The following is a 12,187-nucleotide window of genomic DNA, read 5'->3' as shown; positions in this document are numbered from 1 at the left end:
CAAGCAAGCCGCCGCTCCTCTCCTCCTCAAGGCTCCCGTCTACGCCGCCGCTCCTGCTCACCAATACTACCACTAAATCGACCAAAATATATTTGATAAATTCTTATTTATTGTAATATAGAAATTACAAAACCGAAACAAATCTTTTGCTACAACCTTTTTCGCTGTCGCCATGACTAAATGCTTCCTGCTTCCACCAGTCGACATAACACATTTTATTTAAAAGAGGTAACAATAATTTGAACACAAAATATTATAAACATACATAGATCTATAACAAAAAATACATTTTCAATTCACTTCATGACAAACTTTATTTTAAATCTGGAACTCCTATGACCGGTTTAACAATATCTGCTGGTTATCCTCTTTTCATTATACCATTTGTAAGTAGATTTATTGTACATACTTATAGTTGGGTTAATAAGAGCTTTAATAGTGACGTTTAATACGTAACGTATGGATTGTTTTAATAATAATAATTAGTAATAATTCTTTATTTGCATAATGTGTGTACAAAAGCTAAAAATAATTACAAAACGATCAACATATTAGTCGCAAAGGGTATGCAAAGTTCATTAGCTCCGCGTCATTACATAATAATTTTAGAGGAAAATTTTTCATTATGTTTAAATTACATTATTTAATTTTTGGACTATAAAATATTGAGGCAGACAAAATATTCAATAGTCAAAACTAACGCAAGTTCAAAAATTAAACAATTCGAATATATATTATAGAAATTATTGTTATTTATCCACTCGTATAGTTTTGTCTTAAAAGGATTGATGTTCAATATCTCGGGAGTTAATAGTAAAAACACTAGCGGTCCGCCCCGACTTCGCCCGTGGTACATAATATATTGTCTTCCTGAATAAATGGGCTAACACTGAAAGAACGCACTGAACGCACTAATCTCAGGAACTACTGTTCCTGAGATTAGTGCGTTCAAATAAACAAACAAACACACAAACTGTTGAGCTTTATAATATTAGTATTGATTTAAATACCCAGAGAATGACATTTTTTGTTTACAAGGATGTCCTGGGAGCTTTTTGTAAGATAGCTTGTTGGATGCCGGTGATCATGGCTATATATTTCTCTAGCTGTGGTAAAAAGATGTCATTTTTACAAACATACAATATTTAATTATAATAAGTATAATAAAGAATTACAAACAATCTATTTAAAATACTAGTACCAAGCTTAAGCTTATAAAATTTACTAGCTGCGCCCTGTGGTTTCACCCGCGTATGTCTGTATCCCGTAAGAATATCGGGATAAAAATCCTGCGATGCCTATGTGTTATTCCAGCTATCCAGCTATCACCGTACCAAATTTAATTGCAATCTGTTCAATAGTTTTTGCGAGAAAGAGTAACAAACATCCACACATATATATATATATATATATATATATATATATATATATATATATATATATATATATATATATATATATATATATATATATATATATATATATATATATATATATATATATATATATATATACGTCCATCCATACTTACAAACTTTCGCGTTTTAATATTAGTAGGATAGTGACTACTGAATGACTACTGAAAGGTGCTTGTTCAAAAATGTGTTGTAATGGGGATGAGCTAAAAAACATTATTTATAACATTATATTATTTACTAGCTGAAGCCCGCAATTTCGTCCGCTTGAACATTGGACGTGAACAACTAGAGGATTTCAATTAAATTAGATAAAAAGGTTTAATGCTTTTCTTCGCTAAATTCCGGCGGAGCCCAAGAGTACACTCAATTAACAATTATATTACAGATAACTTTTAAAAAAAATCTTTATTAACTACATTTGTTCCTTAGAAGAAATTCGATTGCTGAGGCGGTATTACGGGTTGCCGAGAAGCTAATAAAATCTATTCTTTAAAAATTTCTCATTAAAAAAGCATTTCATTGCTATAAAACAAAAAATTAATTTACCTAATATCTAATTTTTTCTACTACTTTTCCTATCGAAATAAAAAAGTTTTCAATACATCCGAGAGTTGACCATATAGTAATATTACTTGATCTTTTTTTAATTCTTCAAATCTATTCCACTTTTGTGTAAAACGTATTTAAACATGTCTCGGTCGTTACTTTTGGCAATAAGGGATTGCGAATATGGATAATTGTGATTAATATATGACATCATCCAAGAGGCTAAGAACTAACTACGAACTAATAACCTCCTTAAAAGGCCGCCGTTTGGGTGATATATAGACTTATCGAGTAATATAACGTTTAACGAACTGACAAGCTGCAAAAAATGACAAAAACTCTAATAGAAAAAAATCCTTCAATGATGGGATTGACATAGGCTTGTTAGGTGGATTACAATTAGTTGGAAAAAAAGTCGAGGTCTGAAGTAAAAAGAAAACAGTTTTCCGCGGTCTGCATTGATTTTTTGAGTATCTACTTTCCTATATCACTTTAAACCAATAAAATGAATGAATTTGTATTTAATAATATATTTCAATAAATAGTATTACAACAATGTATCAGTTAGTGGTAGTATTGGTGAGCGGGAGCGGCAGCGTAGGCGGGAGCCTTGAGGAGGAGAGGAGCGGCGGCTTGCTTGTAGACGACGGGGGCGGCGGTGGGCGCGGTGTTGTGCACGACCGCGTTGAAGCCGCTGTGGTCGTCGGCGGAGTACTCCACGGTCCTGATAGAGCCGTCGGCTTCGTGGAACGAGTAGGAGCCCTTCACAACATCGCCGTCACGGACCTCCTGCTGTTGCTTGTCGTCACCGGTGTGGGGGTCGGAGACGGCGTAAGAGAACTCGTATTTGGGGTGAGCCTGGAATGTAGACAACGCAATGTAATTGTGTGATCTTTATTATTGTTAATTACTAATTCTGTGAATCTCTTTCTATGGGATACTCACGAACTCCTCAGGTTGAGCGAGGACCTTAGCGACGGGGGCAGCATAGTGCACGGGAGCGGCGTGGTAAGCGACGGGGGCAGGGGCAGCGTGGTACACTGGGGCGGGAGCTGCTTGGTACACGGCAGCGGGGGCGGCGTGATACACGGAGGCGGGGGCGGCGTGGTACACAGCGGGAGCGGCTACGGCGAACTTGGCGACGGGAGCGGCATAGGCCAGCTTAGCCTGGTGCTGGTCATGGCGGACGATGTTCTGAGAAGAGACGGCTGCAGCTGGAGAGTAGTGCACGGCAGCGGGCACAAGACCGGCTGAGGCCACGGCTGCGAATGCGCAGAGTACGACCAACTAAAAATAAAATGACATATTATTGACTATACTGGCAGGAATAGAACTTATAACTTTTTGGCAGTGGCTTTAACATTTACCATAGACTACACTTACTTTAGAGAACATGTTGCTTGTATCTGTTTAGTTGTCAGAATGCATTACTTAAAATTAAGTAGCCAGTTTTATACTTGCTTGCGTGATATACAGTTAACTTGTACGGTATGCGAAACCTTGCCCTGGGCTACTATCGTGACCATAGTTTGCCATTCATAAAATTACTTTCATGGATAGGAATTTCTTTTACGCACATTACGCAAAACTTTAAGTACCAGGTTCTCAAGTATAATATTTTCATGCTAATGCTTAATTTACTACATGAGCGGACTTCAGTTAAATTTAATAAAATATGCTATAAAATATACACTAATACGCCGTGCGCTTTCATACGCGGATGAACTCAATCAAGTATTTATATAGCTCAGCCTTATTCTGATGTTTCAGCTATATTATTATAATTACAATTTCAAGACATACCGCGGCGGTTACAAAAACGGATGTTACGAATACAACACGACACACATTGTAACAGACAGACGGACATGCCTAATTTATGTATTTATTTTTTTAAATATCCTTAGTAATTGTTTTACCCTTTTTTATAGTGGGGAAATCTTGCATAGATACCCACGGCCCCCGGGGAAGAATTCTTTACCCTACTAATATTCGTTATATATACATTTTTTTAAGGACAGTATCTTGACGACACTCAACTAACGCTGGATGTCAATATCGAACTATCCATACTCTGTTGATTGAGATAGAAAAATGACGTTTTCGAATACACGGTTAGTTTTGATTGCTTTTGGTTTCATTTAAATGAGGCGGCGATGTACAACGAATTATCTATTGCAACCTTTTGATTTTGGATTAAAATCGAATATTGCAACCGGCCATATCTTTGTGGTATATTAACAAACAGTAACGGTGAGAGAAGACGAGTCCGTTTATTTCTAATGTTTACGTGTTCTAATAGATAATTGAGGGGATTTATTGTGTTTAAAAGTTCTTATAAATTATCTTGCTCGAATAACACAAACATGTAACTGCAATAAACAGAAGTTTAAGTAAGACCACAGCCAAACGATAGCGATGACATAAATGTTTCATAGAAACAAATTTAACAATAAAACATTACCTCAAATGCTTAACGATGTTTGTTTATAAAAAAGATCACACTAGAGTTCATGAAAAATTATTATTCTTACATCCAAATACATATCCTATCCAACTTAGAAAAGTAGTTTTCATCACTGTTGATTCTTAGGCGAACAATGTATAGACGCTGGATGACCTTTGTTAAAATGTCCTAAAAGCTAGAAAATTGGCTTAACGGCTTCGTTTCTAAATTCCCTAATACATAGGAGAATTTCTGTATTGTTATATACAATCTTTATTTCACACACACACCACGCCAAACCTGTCAGTGTCACCTAGTGCCAAAAGATCATTGTACTATCATTGTAGTTATAAGAAACTGTACAAAATTTCAGAAGAATCAATAAAGCAAGGCCAACAGGCCATATATATATTGTATATATTTATAGGATGCACTTGTTGGAAGTTAGTCATTGTTATGATAAAAAATACATATAATTTGAAAATGTATAGCTATACTATGTATCATATGGAAATAAAAACATCTAATAAGATGTAATTTCCTAAATTGCGAATAATCAACCGACTTCAAACAAGGCGAAGGTAATCAATTCGACTGTATTTTCCATTGTGTTTGTGTTACCTCATAACTTTTAACGGGAAGAACCGATATTTACGATTCTTGTTCTATTTGAAACCTGGTGCCTCTCCTTTAAATTTGGTCCATTCCTGACTATTTAAGGCGGTTTTGTTTTTTTCTTAAAAATGATTCTACATTTTTGCTTAAATATACCATATTCTATAAAGTAATATTTATCTTTCCTTGTTTTGAAATTGGCAATTTCTGGACACTATTAAAGTGTTAAACACTATAAAACTTCCATATATTATCTTTGTATATGAAAGTTTTATAGTGATACCTCGATTGCATCTTAACAATATCGTCAACATAAAAGCCAGTAATTTAATACATTAAACACTGTTGTAGAATATCATCATTTCGCTTATATTTTTCAGAAATATACCACAAACAATAAAACAAACAAAAATTAATTTGTACTTTATATTTTAATAAATAATTTATTAATATTTTTTTTGTTCTTTATTTAGTGGTAGTATTGGTGAGCAGGAGCAGCGGCGTAGACGGGAGCCTTGAGGAGGAGAGGAGCGGCGGCTTGCTTGTAGACGACGGGGGCGGCGGTGGGCGCGGTGTTGTGCACGACCGCGTTGAAGCCGCTGTGGTCGTCGGCAGAGTACTCCACGGTCCTGATGGAGCCGTCGGCTTCGTGGAACGAGTAGGAGCCCTTCACGACATCGCCGTCGCGGACCTCCTGCTGTTGCTTGTCGTCACCGGTGTGGGGGTCGGACACGGCGTAAGAGAACTCGTATTTGGGGTGAGCCTGGGATGTAGACAACGCAATGTAATTGTTTGATCTTTATTATTGTTAATTACTAATTCTGTGAATCTCTATCTATGGGATACTCACGAACTCCTCAGGTTGAGCGAGGACCTTAGCGACGGGGGCGGCATAGTGCACGGGAGCGGCGTGGTAGGCGACGGGGGCGGGAGCAGCGTGGTACACTGGGGCGGGAGCGGCTTGGTACACTGCAGCGGGGGCAGCGTGGTACACGGAGGCAGGGGCGGCGTGGTACACAGCGGGAGCGGCGACGGCGAGCTTGGCGACGGGAGCAGCGTACGCCAGTTTAGCTTGGTGCTGGTCGTGGCGGACGATGCTCTGGGAGGAGACTGCTGCAGCTGGGGAGTAGTGCACGCCAGCGGGCACTAAGCCAGCTGAGGCCACGGCTGCGAATGCGCAGAGAGCTACCAACTGAAAATTACGGAATTATAGATTAAAACCAGCTGCACCCGGCAATCGCTGTTCTGCCTTACTCTTATCATTTAGGTGTATGAAAAACAGATGTTGGCCGATTCTCATAGATACCGGATAAGCACAAAAAATTTCTTCAAAATCGGTCAAGCCGTTTCGGAGGAGTATGGCAACGAAAACTGTGACACGAGAATTTTATATATTAGATAATTATCATTATTGTTAATAACAAAAATTATTTTATGTTAATTCGATACAACTTACTTTAGAGAACATGATTATTGTTTCTTGTTCGAATGTAGAATGATTTTTTTTTACAACTCACTCAATATATACCTACCGTTCTCAATCATTATCTGGTATCAACATGAGTTACCTTGCCGCGGGACATTTCAATGGAATCTATTACAAGCGGATTACTTTCATTGACATGCCTACGCATGACGAATTAATCATTTTATTGAAACAAATTTAAATTTTTATGCTGCTTAGTAGGTTGTTTTTATTTAATCCCGAAGAATATAATTATACTACATAATGAGCTTGCAAAAGCTTTTTAAAGCTGTATTTTTCTTATAAAATACTGTATTTCACGTGGCAACGGGAACTAGGACATGATTTTTATTTGGAGTATTGAGGAGGATGCGTTAGCTACTTTTTGCCATAGTGAAACATCTTATTTTCATATAAGTTTCCTTTTACTATGCAGGTGATGCGGCGGACGGAAAGTTAGTCATATTTATCTTGTGATCCATTATTTGTTTTCTGTTTAACACATTGATTAACAATAGAAAATCATTGCTCGTGCTTTTTTTGTTCTGTAGTAATCATTAGTACCTAAAAAGTAATAATAGAATCCTTATTTAATTACATAGGGAATTAATTTTTACAAGTTCTTCATTTATTTTTATTATTGTGTCATTGTGTATATTACCTACTATTTATTACCCAGACATCGCTAGCTAATTAGATTGATTATTAATTTCTTTTCAATGGAATTTTTGTAAATTTTACGTATCTAAATCTATTTGCATCGTCTTCGCATTTCAAAGCCTTCACAGTATCATACGGCATGCGATTTTCATATAAAATCGAATGTCCTGTGGGTCACACAAAAATATGCTTGTAAAATTAAGTCAATGTATTGACATTGTGCATTAGCACATGGGTCAAGATTTAAAAAAAAATAATTTTTTGTATTCGTCACTAAATAAAAAAAATATATATTTGTTGATAAGCAAGGTAAACATGTCATTTAGGATTGCTATAAAATTTCTTTATGTAAGGCTATATGTTTTGACACGAAAAATAATTATTATACACAGAAATAATTTCATTTTGATATTATGATTGGTTTTTAATCTTTCCTGTTTAATTTATATAATGTATTTCCGCCCGCGGCTTCGCTCGCGAGGAGTATAGAAATTTGTACTTCGTGGATATTCGTAGGAATGAAAGTAAATAAGTTTTTTATGATTTTTGATGCATATATCTCATCTTCCTTTTAGTTAAGCAAATAAAAATAATTAAACAAACTCTACTTTATTTTATTAAACCTATCCAATGTATTACATATTCGCGATTTTTCTTTATCCCCGGATTACATTTACTGTTTTGGAAAATTTGATATTATCTCCTACAAAATGTAGCCTATAAATTGAATTGTTTTTTGTGAATGTCGTTGTTGTTGTATAAAATTTTGTCAAAATCTGCCAAGTTGTTTTTACGTGATTGACGGACGTGCAAAATGGGCAAACAGAAGAAATGTTCTGGTTACTGTTTTATATAACGTAATAGACAAGTAGGTACTAACTAATGTAACATGTTAATTTTTGATGCAACGATTTATTTATGTTGTAAGGCATGTTAACACCAATAGATGCAATTAATTAAATATTTCGTATTCAAGAGTTTTTGCTAACAATATTTCGCAAGGCACATAAAATGTAAAGTACCTTTAAACCAAGTTTGTGTACGGATACACATTTATTGACAAATTTATTTGTATGTCCAGAAGAATAACTTGTAATCGAAAGTATTAAATGAAAAAAATATTAAATACCACATCGTGTTTAAACATTAATTCAATTATTTATTTAACTTGCAGGACGTCCAAAATAGAATTACGCAAAAGTCTGCAAATTAAGTATTTTTGAGTTACAAAGTTTATCCGTTGTTTTAGGCCACTCAAATGTAGATGCATTAGGCAGATATAAATAAGAAAGCTTATTGTATTCTAGCCGCTCTTCCCAGCTTCGCTCGCTTTAACCCAATATAAAATATAGCATGACACTCAGAAATAATGTGACTTTCTATTAGTATAAGTATTTAACATTGAACTCCAACTCTTGTACTGCAAAATCGAGATGGCCTTTGGTAATTTAGGGGACGACTTAAACTTCTATCATCCTAATTCTTTTTAATATGTATACTTACAATAGAAATGAGTCTACTAACGGCCGCTTTCAATATCACAGATTGACAGATATCTTCGGTAATTATAACTTCTTTGATCAGAAGTCTGCTTCATTATTTTTATAGGTTATACTTACTTCATTTTTAAGTCTGATATGGTACGCGCTAGATAAATAATAATTAATTGTATATGGCCGTCAAAAATAAACAATTTTAATTTTTTTTTATTGAACGTTATGATTTCATTTCTCAAAATGCAAGTTACCGTACTCATTGCTGGTCAATTTTGATGGATAAATGAATGACGTTACTGTAGATAGCACTGCATATGGGCAAGTAACGTAAATGTTATTGAAACGCTAGTAAATGCAATTTGTAAGAGGTATATATAAGGAAGAGATAGGATAATAAAAACAGCCGAAAAGAGTATATCTGTCCGATTCAGTCGCTTCATGATTAATTCATTGTTAAAATTTTTATTGCGATGCATTTATTTCTGAGCAAACAGTACCACAAAACATTAGAAGGGTGATATTAATCAACAATTATTCTCATTTACACTATAAAACAATAACTATATATTATTACTCGAATAATGTTTATTTAGAAATATCATAACACTCCTTTTTATTGAAATTATTGACGAAACAATCTATCTACGTTATATAAAATTCTAAATTATAAGCAATTCGGTGTATTTCGAAATATAAATTGAGTTTCTTCATTTCCGCTGACTGACATTATAAACGGAAACTCACATATTAAAATGCGACTAACTTATTTGAATATTGATTAAAAATATGTATTAAAAAAAGCTAATTTATGTATATTCTGCACACAAATATTCATGTCATGCCATGAGTTAGCACGCTAGTATTATTTCTAAGCTACTGAGCTAGTTTTTCAAGATAGGATGGGTTTTATTTTTTTAAGCTACTAACACCCCCACCACAAATTTTAACATCTTGGCGTGTGAACTAGCTAGCATTCCCGGTCAAAGCAATTTTTTAGGTGACTAGTGACCGAAACCATGCGTTTCATTAATTTTTTTCGTTTATTTTTGAAGGTAAACAAAAATTAAATGCGGTTGGTTTAATTAATCGTAGTAGTTTATGAATTATATAATCAAGTGGTTATTTCTCTGTCTTATTTAACACGTCTAAAAGTGTTCTTATTAATTCAAATATATTTTAGGGTGGTTGTAGTTTTATAAATTGGTATGAATTATTTACATTTTATAAACATTTACATAAATAGGTTTTATAAATATTTGCGTTTTCAAATATTTTTTTTTTTATGGATATTCATACCATAAAAGAAAAATATTCTAGTTTCGTATAGTGCGAAATGACAAATATTTCGAAGTATCTTTTTCAGTTGATAGTTGATAGCCTCGTATAAATAGAACTACGTTGTCAAGTCAGGACAGTAGAGTAGTACAGTTTTCGTAAAATATAAAATAGTGGTTGCTGTTAGTTTGAAAAAAATTCCTAACGTCTCACGGCTATAACATGATAATTTTTATTTATTCATTTTTATTTCTCTAAGAAAAGTTAATATTTCTATTTAATGAAGTAATATACTTACTACCTATGTAAAATATTTTAAATAAAGGCTGTTTTGAATGCTTAATTGTATATTTCAATAAATAAATAATCAACAATCATTTGGTAAGCTGATGAGATATGTGAAAATTATTTAGTGGTAGTATTGGTGAGCAGGAGCGGCGGCGTAGACGGGAGCCTTGAGGAGGAGAGGAGCGGCGGCTTGCTTGTAGACGACGGGGGCGGCGGTGGGCGCGGTGTTGTGCACGACCGCGTTGAAGCCGCTGTGGTCGTCGGCGGAGTACTCCACGGTCCTGATGGAGCCGTCGGCTTCGTGGAACGAGTAGGAGCCCTTCACGACATCGCCGTCGCGGACCTCCTGCTGTTGCTTGTCGTCACCGGTGTGGGGGTCGGAGACGGCGTAAGAGAACTCGTATTTGGGGTGAGCCTAGAATGTAGACAACGCAATGACATTTTGTGATTTGTATTTGTTAATTGCAAATTCTGTGAATCTAAATCAAAGGGATACTCACGAATTCCTCAGGTTGAGCGAGGACCTTAGCGACAGGGGCGGCATAGTGCACGGGAGCAGCGTGGTAGGCGACAGGGGCGGGGGCAGCGTGGTACACTGGGGCGGGAGCTGCTTGGTACACGGCAGCGGGGGCGGCGTGGTACACAGCGGGAGCGGCGACGGCGAGCTTAGCGACGGGAGCGGCGTACGCCAGCTTAGCCTGGTGCTGGTCGTGGCGGACGATGCTCTGGGAAGAAACGGCCGCTGCAGAAGAGTAATGGCCTGGAGCAGGTAAAAGCCCAGCGGATGAAACCGCTACAAAAGCACATAAGACGACGATCTGCAATGAAAAAAAAAGCCAAATATAAACATTAACCCGAACATCTAAATTACTTGGATAAACGTAAATATTAATTATTGCTTACTTTGGAAAACATGTTAATAAAGATGAAGTATCCGATTGATGAATGATGTATGAAATACCCATGGCACTGGTTTTATAGTCGAAAATTCGATTGAGATTACTTCAGATGTCAAGTAGTGGAAGTTGTCTAACGAGATTAAAACACTCTGACCTTGCTCTAGGTCGCCATAGGTTCGCGAACTGGTACATTCACTAATTTATTAATGATTGCTACATAGAGCTATTGAGATATGTCATAGTGGGCGTCACATGACTTAAGTGAAATGATAAAACATATGTATATCTAATACATAGACCATACATAAAATTAACAATAACAAATCACATGTTTGAATTAAAATACAAGAAACTGATTCTTTTTCTTTGAATTTTTTATCGTGTTACTCGAGAATCGGAATGTTTTACACTCAAGTCACTGTATTGATATTAATAAAATTTCATGGAAGAAAAAAAGAGCGAAGTAGGTAATGGGAGTGTATACCTACAGCTTTTAATAAATAATTATTAATATTTTTATTAATTATACGAAAGCAATATTAACTTGCAAAAGTCTCACGCTGCAATGGCATATGCGAATTATGATAATTAAGGTCGCAATCACATAAATCATTAACGATTCATTTACGTTCCATATATCAGAGAATGTCAACGAAAGTAGTAAGTGGCAAAGATTAGCTACGCTTGCCCCGGGGCAAGGTTGTGCTTCGTGATAACAGATAGAACACGAAACGCATATATAATGAAACCGTGAACGAAGAAACAACATTCTGCAAGCGCTACAGATACACTCAACATGTATTCCAAAGTATGTTTTACAGAAATAATTTAGTTTTTCTGATTTAAGTCTGCTTCAATTTTCTAATAAATCGTGACATATTTCAGTTGGTAGCTCTCTGCGCATTCGTCGCCGTGGCCTCGGCTGGCCTCGTACCTGCTCCAGTACACTATTCTTCAGCGGCAGCTGTCTCCTCTCAGAACATCGTCCGCCACGACCAGCACCAGGCTAACCTAGCCTACGCCGCTCCCGTCGCCAAGCTCGCCGTCGCTGCTCCCGCTGTGTACCACGCCGCCCCCGC

The 12,187-nt window shown here is 36.0% G+C and overlaps 4 protein-coding genes across 4 annotated transcripts in view; 1 reads left to right on the top strand and 3 right to left on the bottom strand.

Annotated features, from left to right (window-relative positions):
* LOC119831317 (extensin-3-like) overlaps nucleotides 1-3,390 on the bottom strand; it is a 7,434-nt gene extending 4,044 nt beyond the window's left edge. Inside the window, exons 1-3 of the mRNA XM_038354620.1 lie at nucleotides 3,348-3,390; nucleotides 2,910-3,251; nucleotides 2,530-2,822 (exon numbers count right to left, since the gene is read on the bottom strand). Coding sequence (XP_038210548.1) covers nucleotides 2,530-2,822; nucleotides 2,910-3,251; nucleotides 3,348-3,359 — 647 coding nt within the window. The 5' untranslated portion in view covers nucleotides 3,360-3,390. The remainder of the gene's footprint in view (nucleotides 1-2,529; nucleotides 2,823-2,909; nucleotides 3,252-3,347) is intronic.
* A 2,104-nt stretch (nucleotides 3,391-5,494) lies between these two features.
* On the bottom strand, nucleotides 5,495-6,495 carry LOC119831540 (cuticle protein 7-like). The gene is made up of 3 exons (XM_038354949.1): nucleotides 6,482-6,495; nucleotides 5,876-6,217; nucleotides 5,495-5,788 (listed from the first exon to the last, which is right to left on the bottom strand). The coding sequence occupies exons 1-3, from the start codon at nucleotides 6,491-6,493 to the stop codon at nucleotides 5,495-5,497; spliced, it is 648 nt and encodes a 215-aa protein (XP_038210877.1). The 5' UTR covers nucleotides 6,494-6,495.
* Nucleotides 6,496-10,264: 3,769 nt separating this feature from the next.
* LOC119831544 (cuticle protein 7-like) lies at nucleotides 10,265-11,149 on the bottom strand. Its single transcript, XM_038354952.1, has 3 exons — nucleotides 11,113-11,149; nucleotides 10,710-11,027; nucleotides 10,265-10,624 (listed from the first exon to the last, which is right to left on the bottom strand). The coding sequence occupies exons 1-3, from the start codon at nucleotides 11,122-11,124 to the stop codon at nucleotides 10,331-10,333; spliced, it is 624 nt and encodes a 207-aa protein (XP_038210880.1). The 5' UTR covers nucleotides 11,125-11,149; the 3' UTR covers nucleotides 10,265-10,330.
* Nucleotides 11,150-11,869: 720 nt separating this feature from the next.
* LOC119831557 (larval/pupal cuticle protein H1C-like) overlaps nucleotides 11,870-12,187 on the top strand; it is a 1,478-nt gene continuing 1,160 nt past the window's right edge. Inside the window, exons 1-2 of the mRNA XM_038354966.1 lie at nucleotides 11,870-11,916; nucleotides 11,994-12,187. Of these exons, the coding sequence (XP_038210894.1) occupies nucleotides 11,905-11,916; nucleotides 11,994-12,187 (206 nt within the window). The 5' untranslated portion in view covers nucleotides 11,870-11,904. The remainder of the gene's footprint in view (nucleotides 11,917-11,993) is intronic.

The sequence above is a fragment of the Zerene cesonia genome, chromosome 13 (genome assembly GCF_012273895.1).
Source record: "Zerene cesonia ecotype Mississippi chromosome 13, Zerene_cesonia_1.1, whole genome shotgun sequence".
Taxonomy (NCBI): Eukaryota; Metazoa; Arthropoda; class Insecta; order Lepidoptera; family Pieridae; genus Zerene; species Zerene cesonia.
Note: the sequence above shows the minus strand (reverse complement) of the source record. Positions and strands in the feature narration are given on the sequence as shown.

What these genes read in the sequence shown, in the direction of transcription:
- LOC119831544 (XM_038354952.1), bottom strand. An exon ending in TCGCTCAACCTGAGGAATTC is followed by an intron (nt 10,625 to 10,709) that starts GTGAGTATCCCT and finishes TCTACATTCTAG; the next exon opens with GCTCACCCCAAATACGAGTT.
- LOC119831540 (XM_038354949.1), bottom strand. An exon ending in TCGCTCAACCTGAGGAGTTC is followed by an intron (nt 5,789 to 5,875) that starts GTGAGTATCCCA and finishes TCTACATCCCAG; the next exon opens with GCTCACCCCAAATACGAGTT.